The sequence below is a fragment of the Microtus oregoni genome, unplaced genomic scaffold (genome assembly GCF_018167655.1).
Source record: "Microtus oregoni isolate MIOR12 unplaced genomic scaffold, Mior012 000007F_ref0000211, whole genome shotgun sequence".
Lineage (NCBI taxonomy): Eukaryota > Metazoa > Chordata > Mammalia > Rodentia > Cricetidae > Microtus > Microtus oregoni.
Window position 1 is genome coordinate 53,568,945 of NW_024543066.1, and position 14,020 is coordinate 53,582,964.

General features: G+C 50.4%; 1 protein-coding gene and 1 pseudogene across 9 annotated transcripts; one reads left to right on the plus strand and one right to left on the minus strand.

Annotated features, from left to right (window-relative positions):
* Positions 1–441: 441 nt before the first annotated feature.
* On the plus strand, positions 442–6,187 carry Fam189b (family with sequence similarity 189 member B). Of its 9 annotated transcripts, none has more exons than XM_041656556.1 (12): positions 442–1,218; positions 1,420–1,476; positions 1,687–1,809; positions 1,904–2,023; positions 2,122–2,229; positions 2,669–2,844; positions 2,974–3,073; positions 3,741–3,810; positions 4,010–4,555; positions 5,003–5,071; positions 5,156–5,409; positions 5,502–6,187. In XM_041656556.1, the coding sequence occupies exons 1-12, from the start codon at positions 973–975 to the stop codon at positions 5,673–5,675; spliced, it is 2,043 nt and encodes a 680-aa protein (XP_041512490.1). In that variant the 5' UTR covers positions 442–972; the 3' UTR covers positions 5,676–6,187. The 9 variants fall into 9 exon arrangements, with proteins under 9 accessions (XP_041512490.1, XP_041512494.1, XP_041512491.1 ...); XM_041656560.1 differs by having other exon boundaries at positions 5,189–5,409; XM_041656557.1 differs by having other exon boundaries at positions 2,672–2,844.
* Positions 6,188–9,573: 3,386 nt separating this feature from the next.
* LOC121450323 lies at positions 9,574–11,915 on the minus strand (annotated as a pseudogene).
* Between the last annotated feature and the right edge of the window lie 2,105 nt (positions 11,916–14,020).

The window sequence follows — 14,020 nt, forward strand, 5'->3', positions numbered from 1 at the left end:
ACTAAAACTCACCATTTCCTGGATCTTTACTGGAGATCAGGCCATTTGACAGAGTGTTATGGGGGAAGGGTGTACTGGAGTGAAGCAGAGTGTCTGCAGGAGAGTGTCCTTGACAAACTGGGTGGGGTGGTAGAAGGCCCAAGATGTGGGGATCCCCAGCCCAGTCTATTTGCCACCACTTTCCTTAAATGATGGGCAGTCAGCCACCCCTGCTGAGAACTCTGCATCCCAGGAACCTGAAGTATTGGGTAGGGCGGAAAATGGGCACAGAAATGGTCCATAACGAGCTAGGCTTCAGGGCGTGGCTGAGGTTGGAGGAGGGCCTCTCCCTATCTCCTCCCCTCCCCGTGGTTGCTTTAGGACTACAGCTCCCGGAATGCATTGCACCAGCCACCACACCCCTCCGAACCACCATCACCCCCCTCCCCCGCCTCTAGAGCCTGCCCTGCTGCAGCTGGAGGAGCTAAGGGAGCAGAGCGTGGTGGGGAGGGGAGCGGGGCCTGCGACCCTGAAGCCAGTTTCCGCGGCCTCTCCCCACCAGGCGGCCCTGGATCACCAAAGGCACCTCTAGTCCCTGCATGCAGACCTTTCTCCTTTTCTGTAGACTTCCTTGCATCCCTCTCGCCTTTGCCCTCCCCACCCTTCCCTGAGCTCCGGAACGCTACTCTATCTTCAGTCTAGGATCAGCCCTTCTCGGCACCTCTCTTCATTAAGGAAATGCAATGAGCCGGTGCTCTGGCGTCCTCATCGCTGCCCCGGGCACGGTACCCGTCTGGTGGTGGGGTGGGAGCCCCTCACTGTCCCTTCGTGACGCCCCTCCTTTGGGCCTTCCTCCAGCTGGTGTCCCTGGGGGATGCCCCAGAGGACCTAGCCAGGAGGTGGGCTTTACAGCAAGGGCGCTGGAAAGGATAAAGAACGGGGCCTTGGGCGCCTCTGAGATGCTCCCAAGTATCAAGGGGAACCGAGCGAGGTATGGGCAACCGGGCGGCAGGCATGATGCCCTCGCCCAGTGACTCCAGCCGCTCGCTGACCAGCCGGCCCAGTACCCGGGGCCTTACTCACCTCCGCCTCCACCGACCCTGGCTGCAGGCCCTGCTCACGTTGGGGCTAGCCCAGGTGCTCCTGGGCATCCTGGTGGTAACCTTCAGCATGGTGGCCTCCTCTGTCACCACCACCGAGAGCATCAAAAGGTCCTGCCCGTCTTGGGCTGGGTTCTCGGTGAGTTGGGTAAAGAGTGCACAGTAATGGGGTGGGAGAAGCTTCTCAGGCCCCACCCCTCCTCACCTTCAAGCCCACAAGCTTGTCTTTCCTTCCTCTCTGGTCCTTTCCCCTCCTTGTAGGGCTGGGCGCATCCTGTGGCCAGGGGCTCACTCAGGTGCTTCCCCTGCCAGGCTGAGCCTGTGCCCACTCTGTCCCTAGCTGGCGTTCTCCGGGTTGGTTGGCATTGTGTCCTGGAAGCGTCCATTCACTCTAGTGGTAGGTGCCAAGGCCCAATGCCCACTGGGAGGCAGGTGCCCAACACCAGAGGGGATACCCTTTATGTCCCCTTTATGCCCTCAGGAAGGGGAACTGGCTTTCCAGTTGATGCCAGGCAGTCAGAAAGTACATTAGGAAAAGAGGGTGGCTTATTCTGTAGAGGAGTTCTGGGGAAGGTCCCGGCTCTGAGGTGACATCCTCTCTCCCCAGATCTCTTTCTTCTCCTTGCTTTCGGTGCTCTGTGTCATGCTTAGCATGGCTGGCTCCGTTCTCTCCTGTAAGAATGCCCAGCTGGCTCAGGACTTCCGAGAATGCTCCACGGTGAGATTTGAGGTGGGAGAGCTGGAACCATCTGGTTAGGGGAAGCGAGAGGGACCCTTGAGTTTGCTCTGATCCGGGCTGCCTTGCCCTTCCCACTCCCATACAGGAAGGGAAGGTCTGTGTGTGCTGTCCTCCTATTCCTCTACACAGACCCTGTCCAGAGTGGGGACAGGAGCTGAAAGTTGCCCTTAACTCCACCTGCGATGAAGCCCGCGGGGCCCTCAAGGTGAACATGCCGTTCCTAATCCCTTCCTCCTTGCATACGTGGGGTTTATCCCTCCCTAGCCCCGTACTTCTCTCCTCTCCTTGTCTTTCCTTCTCCAGAACCTCCTCTTCAGTGTCTGTGGGCTCACCATTTGTGCCGCAATAATCTGTACCCTCTCTGCTATTGTCTGCTGTGTCCAGATCTTCTCCCTGGACCTGGTGCACATGGTGAGAAGGGAGTGATGCCCAAGCAGACGGGTCCAGTGGGAGCATGGAGTGCGTGCGTGGTGGAACTGGACTTGCAAAGTGGTAGCTACAGGTCTGGGTTCTGAGCCTTGGGCTCTGGGTCACCTGAGGAGTTTTATTACAGAGATGTTTAGGACCAAAGGGAATGAAGAAGACTGGTTGGATGGGTTGAAGTCAAGACAGCCCTAGGTGGGAGCTGGGATAGAGGATGGACAGTGGTGGCAGGGAAAAGGTGGTGTGGACAGATGTGAAACTGAAAGAGATTTGTGGGTAGGCAAGGCCAGAGCTGGAGGGACTGAGTAGGCACAGATTGAAGAAGGAACTGGGTGTGGTTCAGAAGGATTGGAACTGCATCTTGGAGAAGGTAGGGCCATAAAAATAGCAGAAAGGGAAGAAATTTGAAACCAGACTTGCTCCCCAGCAGCTGGCCCCTGAACGCTCAGTCTCAGGCCCCCTAGGGCCCTTGGCTTGTACATCTTCGCCTCCAGCTCCTCTCCTCCACACCATGCTGGACTTGGAGGAGTTTGTCCCTCCCGTGCCCCCACCACCCTACTATCCTCCAGAGTATACCTGCAGCTCAGAAACGGATGCACAAAGGTGAGGCCGGGTGAGGTCCTGCTGGGGAACCTGAGGAAGAGGATTGGGGCTGGGCCCGGAGTGGTGGGGAGGCATAGTTGTGGAGCAGGAGCTGTTTCCCAGGCCCTGATCCTCTCCTCATCCTGCCAGCATCACCTACAATGGCTCCATGGATAGCCCAGTGCCCTTGTACCCTACTGATTGCCCTCCTTCTTACGAGGCCGTTATGGGGCTACGAAGAGACAGCCAGGTGAGGAGGGCTCGGTGCAGCCGGGAGCTGTGGATAGCTGTTTGATAAGGATATCAATAGTCCTCGTGATCTCAGTAGCAACCCCTCTGTCGGCTGTCATCTGCCCTAGAGCTGCTGAGGTGGGTGGGAGATGAACTAGTATTTCTCTAGTATAAAGATGTGCCGCTGCGTGTGATGGTTCACTCCTGTAATCCCAGCGCTGGGGAGCCAGAGGCAGGCAGATCTCTGAGTTCAAGACCAGCCTGGTCTACAAGAGCTAGTTCCAGGACAGGCTCCAAAGCTACAGAGGGTTTCTGGGTCGAAAAATCAACAAACAAACAAACAAACAAACAAAAAAGCAAAAAAAAAAAAAACAGCAATGCCCAACCATGGCTTCAGTGACTTTGTCTCAAAAGATAAAGATATGGAAACTAATGCCCTCATAAGTGACTTCTACAAAGCCAACTGTAGTGGCATATGCCTATAAACACAGCACTTGGGAAGTGGAGGCAGCAGGATTAGGAGTTTAAAGGCTAGCCTAGGTTCCTCAGTAAACCCTGTCTCAAACCCAGCTAACGTTAGAGAGTGACAAAGCTGGTCAAGAACCTCTGGTCTTCAGTCTTTTCAGTGCGTGGGAGTGGTCATGCCAGTGTGAAGGGCTGGACTTTTGACCCTGTGTCTTCTGCAGGCCACTCTGTTTGATCCTCAGCTTCATGATGGCTCCTGTGTCTGTGAGCGGGTGGCCTCCATTGTAGATGGTGAGCAGAGTGGGGTCGGAACTGACAGGGCAGGGTGGGGCCATAGGGAGGGAAAAACAAGACTGAGCTCAGCTAGTGTTTGGAGGTGAGGACTGTGACTTCGTAGAACCCTGGGATTATCTGTCTGCTTGAAGATAAAGCTGGAGTCAGAGTGGCAGCTATCCTGCTATCCTACCTAGTGCTCCCTTGCCACTCACAGTGTCCATGGACAGCGGGTCCCTGGTGTTGTCAGCCATTGGCGACCTCCCTGGAGGCTCTAGCCCATCAGAAGACTCATGCCTGCTGGAACTCCAGGGCTCTGTGCGCTCCGTCGATTATGTGCTCTTCCGCTCCATCCAGCGCAGCAGAGCAGGCTACTGCCTTAGCCTGGACTGCGGCCTGCGGGGCCCCTTTGAAGACAGCCCCTTGCCACGGCGGCCCCCACGGGCTGCCCGCTCCTATTCCTGCTCTGCCCCTGAAGCCCCACCCCCACTGGGTGCCCCCACAGCTGCTCGCAGTTGCCACCGATTGGAGGGCTGGCCGCCCTGGGTGGGACCTTGCTTCCCCGAGCTGAGACGGCGGGTTCCCAGAGGAGGCAGCCGCTCTGCTGCACCCCCTCCTGCCCGAGCTCCAGCTCGACGCTTTAGCGATAGCTCAGGTTCCCTCACCCCGCCCGGGCACCGGCCTCCTCACCGGACACCTCCTCCACCACTGCTGCTGCCAAGGTCTCACAGCGACCCAGGATTCACCACCTCCAGCGACACTGGTGAGCCATACCGTCACCTGGTTCAGAGAAGGGTAAACATTAGAACTGGGACCCTGTGAGGTTCCTGAGTACTCACCCCTGAGGGACAGAGGCTTCAGCAGTACTTGGTTCTTGAAACCATTTCCACAGCGCCTAAGGCTGGGCTACACAACCGGTTACTTGGTTATAGAGACAGATCAACCAGAAGTCTCTGTTTCTTACTGAGAAAAGATATAAAGCGAAATAGTTCCCAGCCACACAGGCGGTGTCCGAAATCCCATCTGGGGGTCCTAAACAGAGCTAGGGAGGCTACAGCGGTGAAGGATAGCACTGGAGATCCCATCTTCCTACATTAGACCATCCAGCTGTGGGCAGAGGTGGAGTGTAAGAACCATTGAGCCCGGGCTCTCGGGACGGCGGGAGAGGTGTGGTCATAGAGCTCTTACACTATCCTTTTTCTCTGCCCAGCTGACTTCAGGGACCTCTATACCAAAGTGCTTGACGAAGAAGCCGCCTCTCTCTCCTCTGCAGACACAGGTCCGCACACGGGTGGTGGGCTGCTGGAGGGTCTAGGGTCATTGTGTGGCCTACACACATTGGCTGCACGCTCTTTCTCTGCAGGACTCTGTTCTGAAGCCTGCCTTTTCCGCCTAGCCCGCTGTCCTTCCCCCAAGCTGCTACGTGCCCGCTCAGCTGAGAAACGCCGCCCAGTGCCCACTTTCCAGAAGGTGCCTCTGCCTTCAGGTCCTGCACCTGCCCACTCTCTAGGGGACCTGAAAGGAAGCTGGCCAGGCCGAGGCCTAGTCACTCGTTTCCTCCAGCTGTCCAGGAAGTCCCAAGATCCCGCAGGAACTGCAGCCCATGGGCATAAACAGGTAAGCGTTAGGGGCGCTGGGAAAACATCACTGGGAAAGCTTGGTGCTTTAGGTTGGCCCATACCAATACCCTCTCCTGTGTCCCCTTCCAGGTGCGCAGGAGCCCATGGGGACGATCAGGTCGGGAGAGCCTTCACCTTCGTAGCTGTGGTGATTTGAGTTCTGGCTCCTCCCTAAGGCGACTTCTGTCCGGCCGCCGGCTGGAACATGGTGTGTGTCCACACAGCCTCAGCCTCAATGGAGGCAGCCGGGAGACGGGGCTCTGATTTGGGCTTATACCAATGACCAGATCCAGACAAATGCTGGAGCCACAGGCATTGGCTGGTTGGGACCAGCAGCCCTGTGTACCCGCTGACTCAAAAAGAAACCTGCTGTATCCCCTCCAAGGCCTGCCTTTCCTGCCTGCCTGTGGGGACTTCTGCTGCTTGCCTCTGTCCCTATGGGCAGCAGAGCTTCTGTCCCGTGCTGCATGGGTGTTCAAGCTGCGGGAGGAGATGCTGCTGCTTACAGCATTGATGGAGGAAACTTAGTGACGGTCCCCAGCATGAGAATGCCTCTTCCTGATAGTCAGTGGCTGAGTGTTGGCGATCAGGTAGATTTGTGCCTTGCTATGTGGTGGCGAGGACGGCTAGACGAGACGTGAATCTACGTGGCTTTTCAACTCTGCCACCTCTAGCTGCATGACCTCAGGCAAGTTATTTAATCTTAATTGCCTGACCTGTGAAACATTGTGAACATGAATGTTTGTAACACTGAGTAAGCCTTCAATAAATTTCAATTTCTCCCTTCTCGTTTGGACTGTTCTGTTGTTGTTTAAGCACAGTTGGAGTTTGTTAAAGACATTTTTAATGTAGGTTTAGTTTGTTTTTTTTAAGGCTTTCTCTGTGTAGCCCTGGCTATCCTGTAACTCCATCTGTAGATCAGGCTGGCCTCAAACTCAGAGATCTGCCTGCCTCTGCCTCCCAAGTGCTGGGACTAAAGATATGCGCCACCACTGCCTGTCTTTTTATTTTATTTATTTATTTATTTATTTATTTATTTATTTATTTTGGATTTTTGAGACAGGGTTTCTCTGTAGCTTTTTAGTTCCTGTCCTGGCACTAGCTCTTGTAGACCAGGCTGGCCTCGAACTCACAGAGATCTGCCTGCCTCTGCCTCTGCTGGGATTAAAGGCGTGCGCCACCACCGCCCGGCTGCCTGTCTTTTTAAAGGCTACCTTTATGAGTATTTTGCCTTATGCAAGTATGTGTACCACGCCTGGTACCCAAGGAAACTAGAAAGGGCATGAAGTCCCCTAGGAATGGATGGTCAGTAGCTGGCCTCTGGGTGCTCAGAACTGAATCCTGGTCTGCTACAAAAACAGCCAGTGCTCATAACCACTGAGCTATCTCTCCAGTCCCTATCTTCTGTGTTAAAAAGCCAGGCATGATGGCGCACACCTTTAATCCTAGCACTCAGGGAGCAGAGGCAGGCGGATCTCTGTGAGTTCAAGGTCAGCTGGGTCTACAGAGTAAGTTTCAGGACAGTCAGGGCTACATAGAGAAACCCTGTCTTGAAAAACTAAAAGTAGCACTCCGGAGGCAGAGGCAGGCGGATCTCTGTGAGTTCGAGACCAGCCTGGTCTACAAGAGCTAGTGCCAGGACAGGCTCCAAAGCCACAGAGAAACCCTGTCTCAAAAAAAAAAAAAAAAAAAAACTAAAAGTAAGTCAGGCAGTTGTGACACATGCCTTTAATCCCAGCACTCAGGAGGCAGAGGCAGAAAGATCTCTGTGAGTTCGAGGCTAGCCTGGTCTTCAGGGCAAGCTCCAAGACAGGCTCCAAAGACACAGAGAAAACCTGACTCAAAAAACCAAAAAAGAAAAAGAAAAAACAAAAATAAAAAATGCAATAAGATATTCCTATGTGTGGTGTGGGTTTGTGGGTTTATCAGGGGAGCTATTCTTGGACTCTTGCTTTTCATCAATAGTATCTATGCTACATTTAAGGACATATTTGCAGAAACTATATTGTATCTCTGTTCCTTTGTGAGGTTTTGTTTTGTTTTGTTTTTGGAGGGAATGATGGCTATTTTGAGAGACAGGGTCTCATGTTGCCCAGAGGATCTCAAAGTTACTATGTGGCTAAGGATGACTTTAAATTTTTTTTTCGTAAAATCACTTTTGTATGTATGTGCGTGCGTTCACACACACACACGCTCATGGTATATGGACATGTGCACCACAGCATGTATGTGGAAGTGAGGACAGTTCTGTGAAGTCAGTTCTTCCACTTTTATGCGGGTGGTCCTGGGAACTCTAACTCGGGTCACTAGGTAAGCACAGCAACTTGGCTCACTCAACCACCATACTAACACCTTGAACTTTGCATATGTGTGTTCTAGTAAGTATGAAACTGCACACGGCATGGTGCATGTGCCATTGCACGTGTGTGAACATCGGAAGACAATGTCAGAACTTGCATTTGAGACAGGGTCTCTTGTTTCTCCACTGCATCTGCCAGGCTAGCTGGTCCTTGGCTTCTGGGGTTCTCCCGTCTCCATCTCGGACCCCGACACTCATTCTACCATAGAAGTAACTGGGATTATAGCCCTGGGTTTATGTGAGTTGGAAGCAAGTGAACTTGGGTCCTCATGTTGAAAGCAAGCACTTTACATACTGAGCTATTTCCTTAATCCCAACCTTAAACCATATAAAACTATTTATTTATATAGTGTGTATTGTAAATGGAGTCTGTGTGTTGATTTCCTGAACACCCAGACCTGAATAATTATACAAAACTATATTATTTACAACAGTTTGGCCAGTGGCTTAGGAATATTCCTAGCTAGCTCTTATATCTTAAATTAACCATTTCTATTAATCTATGTATCACCACGAGGTTCTGGCATTTTCTCCTTCCGTAACTACATGGTGTCTCTCTGACTCTGCCTTCTTTCCTCCTCTGTCCCTGCTTGGATTTCCCACTTTGCTATATTCTGCCCTGGCATTGGCCCAAACAGCTTCTTTATTAACTAATGGTAATAAAACATATTCACAGAGAATCAGCATATGAGTATTTTCCCTGCATATTTGCCTGCATACCAAGTGCATGCCTGGTGCTTGCAGAGATCAGAAGAACATTTCAGATCCCCTAGGACTGGAGTTACAGATGGTTGTGAGCTGCCAATGTGGGGGCTGAGAATTGAACCCTGATCCTCTGGAAGAGCAGCCAGTGCTCCCTGAGCTTGAACACTTGGTTTTCCTACCTCCACTTCCCAAATGCCTGTATAAAACTCATCTTTAAAGACATCACTGTCTACTACTTTTCTTCTTACTCTCTGGGTATCCTTGACCAACTTTTACATTTTTTTATAATTATTTTATTTTGTTATTACATTTATTTATTATGTATACAGTGTTCTGCCCGTATGTATCCCTGCAGGCCAGAAGAGGGCACCAGATCTCATTACAGATGGTTGTGAGCCACCATGTGGTTGCTGGGAATTGAACTCAGGACCTTTGGAAGAGCAGGCAATGCTCTTAACCACTGAGCCATCTCTCCAGCCCCAACTTTTATATCTTTATACACTACTCAACACTGGAGAGTCTAGGGCATTATCCACAACTTTTTTTTAATTATGTATATATATACATATATGCATGCATTTTTTTCTTTGTTTTTGTTTTGTTTTGTCTTGTTTTTCAAGACAGGGTTTCTCTGTGTAGCCCTGGCTGTCCTAGAACTCACTTTGCAGACCAGGCTGGCCTTGAACTCATAGAAATCCACCTGTCTCTGCCTCCCGAGTGCTGGGATTAAAAGTGTGAGCCACCACTGCCCAACTGAGTAATAGCATCTTACTTTTTTTTAAAAAAGATTTTTATTTATGGTCTGGAGAGATGGCTCAGTGGTTAAGAGCATTACCTGCTCTTCCAAAGGTCCTGAGTTCAATTCCCAGCAACCACATGGTGGCTCACAACCATCTGTAATGAGGTCTGGTGCCCTCTTCTGGCCTGCAGACATAAACACAGACAGAATATTGTATGCATAATAAATAAACAAATAAATAAATAAATCAGTTTCTAGAATATTCCGCAGGAGGGAAAAAGTAAAATGACACTGGCCAGAATAGTGTTTGGATATTTAGGAGGGGTCAGGGAGAAAAATCAGTTTTCAGAACAAATTAGTCAGTGGGTCTTGGACTCATCCACCGGGTCTTTGGATTCTTTGTTCCTCCACACCTCTTGGAGGTGCTTGTCTTTCTCTCGCCGACGGTCCAGTTTGGCAGCCTCTTTGTTAGCTTCCATTTTGTGGGTTGATTCTCCACCACTTTGCTGAGGGTGCTCCCTCAGTGGCTTTCTGAAGTACTTCTCTCTCATGCTCCTGCTTCTCAATAAGCTGCTTTAGGACTTGCGAGTATGAGGCTCGTGCCATTCTTCGGCAGCTTCTAATTTCTTCTGGATTTCCTCCAGGGAAAGATCCTTCTTTGGGAGGGAAAGGGGGAAATCGGGGATGGATTCTTTTGACTGCGGGTTGAGAATCAGCTCAGAAGTCTGGCCTGAAGCACGCTTCTCCAATTCTTTCACCTGAATATCAATCAGAAGCTGCCAACTCGAACAGAAGACCAGAGACTACAGTCTGCTGGCAGGAGAGCCCTGTTGACTCCACTCTGAGCACCAACAGACCTGGGCCGTTTGAGACAAGGTCTTTGTAGCTCTGGTTGGCCTGTGTTTCTGACTCTGAATGCTGGGATTAAAGGAATGTGCCACCATACCTGGCCCAGCAGAACCAGATTTTAATTTTTTTTAATGTGTGTGTATGGTTTCTTTGCATGTGTGTATATTTGTGCACTATGTATATTCAGTGGCTCATAAGCCAGGGAAGGGCGTCGGATTCTCTCTCTCTTTTTTTTTAATACAGTTTCATACCATAGAATATAAACTCCAGACCAGGGATTTGCTCTTTGAACCTAACAGTGTATCTATCTTCAACTGATGATGGTGGCTCACACCTGTAATCTCACAGCATTTGAAAGGCTGGAGAATTACCGCGGGTTCAAGGCCAGGATAGGGTACAGACACTCTGTCTTAAACTTAAAATACCTCACCCCCAAAACTCGTTAATTACCAAAGTGGCAGAGAAAGGACAATGTAAAGTTTTAGGCTCCTATTACGTGGGAGCAGCAGATACCCTCCAGGAATGAGAAAAGGAAGAGGCACGGCCCAGAGATGGCGTCAAACTGCAAGGGCTCTTGAATAATTCACAATCATAACAGTGTAGCCTCAGGAAGGGCTGGGACACAGCCAGGACAACCGAAAGAAGTAGGAGGGAAATATTGCCCCAAAGGGGTAGTTTTTGGAGACTAGATATTTCCTATGCCAAGGCCCTTTAAGGAGTAAACTCAGGAATCTTGATCTGCTTCCGTGGGATGCGCTCAATGTGGGATGCTTCCGTGTGGATGCTTCCGTGGGATGCACCCTCCCCTCGGCCCCCACATCACATTAGCAGTGCGTGGCCATTCAGACACAGCGGCGCATGCGCCACCCTCGCTTCCCCGCGCAATCCTTGCCGTAGTGTAAAGTCTACACGGTAGATCAAGAACAAATTTAGGCTTCACGTGAGCTACGCCGGTCAGACAGACAACGCTGTCCCAGGAGAACCAATGAGAAGTAAGAGATCCCACCTCCTGACAAAAACCTCAACACCTTTTCTAAGCCGAAGTCGTCGCCTGCGTACTCCGGTACTGCAGCTCTTCCCGCGCAGGCTCCGAGGGGCGCTCCCCTCTCGCCCCGCCCACCTCACGCCTACCCCCTCCTCGATACTCGGGCCTCTCCGCATCTCCCCACCCCACCCATCCACTCACCCGCCCTCTCGACTCACGGCCTCCCATCCCACCCCGCCCCGCCCCCGCCTCTATCACGGCCCGCCCACTCGCCTTTTGGCTGCTGGGATTACCTTTAGCCTCCGGTTGGTGCTGCTGTTTCTCCAGTTAGACCTCAGGCCGAATTAATTCTGGGTTTGGTGTCTTTACTTTTCCCTTCCCAGCATTTGCACTGAGCCATTTCATTATCGTTCTTAGTTGCTGTGGTGGTTAGTGTTTGTCACCTAGGACACTTGACACTCATCTGATTAGCCCGTAGAGCATATTTTTAATTGCTGATTGATGTGAGAGGGCCCAGCCCACTGGGTGGCGCTGCCCCTGGACAGTGGTCGTAGGTGTAAGAAAGCAGCTGGGGCAAAGCCTTCGTTTTTCCCATGGCCTCTGATTAAGTTTCTGCCCTAAGCTCCTGTCCTGATGATGACGGGTGGTGTCTGGAAGTTATAAAAGGAAAAGAACCCTTTCCTCCCCAGGTTGTTTTAGTTATGGTGTGTATCACAGAAGCAAACCAGAAGAGTTGCAAAGATACTTGTGTTTTACTAACAGAGAAAAGGTAAAATCTCAGTGCATCCATTATTGTAGCGTAGCTAGACAGCTTAAGTCTGGTCCGTGGAGTTCATGTGACGGAAAGGAGAGAGCCTACTTCGTCATGCTGTCTCTGTCATCCACACAGTGCACCCTGGCAAGTGCACACCCACACAAACAATAAAGGAGTAATACAACAAAATAAGTTTAGTTTTTAAAAAGGGGGGTAACAGATGGGCCAGATGGCTCAACTATTGCTGGAAGCCACATAAACATGGAAAGAAAACTAACTCTACAGAGTTGTCTTCCGCTCTCCACGCACATGCCATCAGCCCTCCCCACCACCGTACACACATTGAACCATTTTTAAAAAGAGGTGAGGTAAGTGTGCTTGTGCAAGTTTCATCCCAGCACTCAGGAGGCAGAGGCAGGCAGAACTCTGTGAGTTCCAGGCCAGCCTCGTATATATAGTTTGTTCTAGTCAAGGTTACATAGTGAAACTTTGTCTCAAAGAAGAAAAAAAGGGAGCTGAAGAGAGCTGGTTCAGCAGTTAAGAGCTCTGACTGCTCTTCAAGAGGTTCAGTTCCCAGCACCCATGTGGCAGCTCATGATCATCTGTAACTCCAGTTCCAGGGATCTGACACCCTCACACAGACATACATAAAGCAAAACACCAATATATGTAATTAAAAATAAATCAGTCTTTAAAAAGAAAAAAATCAAGTTTTTATTTATTTATTTATTTATTTTAGTTTTTCGAGACAGGGTTTCTCTGTAGCTTTGGAGCCTGTCCTGGCACTAGCTCTTGTAGACCAGGCTGGCCTCGAACTCACAGAGATCCGCCTGCCTCTGCCTCTCGAGTGCTGGGATTAAAGGCATGCGCCACCACCGCCCGGCTTTATGTTGTTTTTTGAGACACAGTTTCTCTGTGTTGCCCTGGCTGTCCTGGATCTTGCTCTGTAGTTCACACAGGCCTTGAGTTTATAGAGATCCACCAGCCTTTGCCTCCTGAGTGCTGGGATTAAAGGCCTGCACCACCACTGCCTGGCAACAATCAAGTTCTTATTCAAACAAAATTAAAATATCTTTAATCCCAGCATTTGGGACACAGAGCCAGGCGGAGTTCTAAGAATTCAAGGTGTGAGCCAGGCAGAGGTGGCGCACGCCTTTAATCCCAGCACTCAGGAGGCAGAGGCAGGCGGATCTCTGTGAGTTCGAGGCCAGCCTGGTCTAGAAGAGCTAGTTCCAGGACAGGAACCAAAAAGCTACAGCGAGGGGCTGGAGAGATGGCTCAGAGGTTAAGAGCATTGCCTGCTCTTCCAACGGTCCTGAGTTCAATTCCCAGCAACCACATGGTGGCTCACAACCATCTGTAATGAGGTCTGGTGCCCTCTTCTGGCCTGCAGGCAACACACAGACAGAACATCGTATACATAATAAATAAATATTTAAAATAAATAAATAAATATTTTTTAAAAAGCTACAGGAAAAACCCTGTCTCAAAAAATCAAAAAAAAAAAAGAATTCAAGGTGTGCCTGGTCTACAGATTAAATTCCAGGACAAAAAAAGAAAAAAAGAAAAAAAGAGGGGCTGGAGAGATGGCTCAGTGGTTAAGAGCAACCATATGGTGGCTCACAACCATCTGTAATGAGATCTGGCGCGTGGGCATACATGGAGGCAGAGAAAGAAAGAAAGAAAGAAAGAGAATCTCTGGTTGGAGAAGCTCTGGTTGGAGATGCTAGTGTGTTGATTGCTGAGGCCATCGGCACACAGCTGTGGAATTGTGGCTGCATAAACTAGATGGGTCAGGCCCCGAGGAGAACAGGTCCTAGGCAACCCTTCCTGGAATTCAGGGAGTCTATAAAAAGCTGCTAAAAAGCCTGCTTAGCTGCGACGTTGAGTGTGCAGCCCTGTTTATTCTAAGCGTACTCCTCTCAAAACAGACCTGTGACCACTCCTCTTTCACGGATAAGAAGCAGGCATAGAGGAATTCAGTTACTGACCTCAACATGATAATCAAACAGTAGGTGATTGTGAGTGGCCAGGACTCAAACACTACGTATCTCCCAGAAACAATCCTTAAACATTGTCAGAATACAAGACAAATAATCAATTTTTCAGAGGGTGTGTGGCAAAGACTTCACTGTCATAATCATAAGAGCATAAAAAGACGCAGTCAACAAGCATAAAGCTCTGATGCCTATTAAGTGGCTCACTTGGCTTATCTCAC

What these genes read in the sequence shown, in the direction of transcription:
- Fam189b (XM_041656556.1), top strand. Translation starts at nt 973, where the DNA reads ATGGGCAACCGGGCGGCAGGCATGATGCCCTCGCCCAGTGACTCCAGC. An exon ending in GCTCCACGGTGAGATTTGAG is followed by an intron (nt 1,810 to 1,903) that starts GTGGGAGAGCTG and finishes ACTCCCATACAG; the next exon opens with GAAGGGAAGGTCTGTGTGTG. An exon ending in GGTGGCCTCCATTGTAGATG is followed by an intron (nt 3,811 to 4,009) that starts GTGAGCAGAGTG and finishes TGCCACTCACAG; the next exon opens with TGTCCATGGACAGCGGGTCC.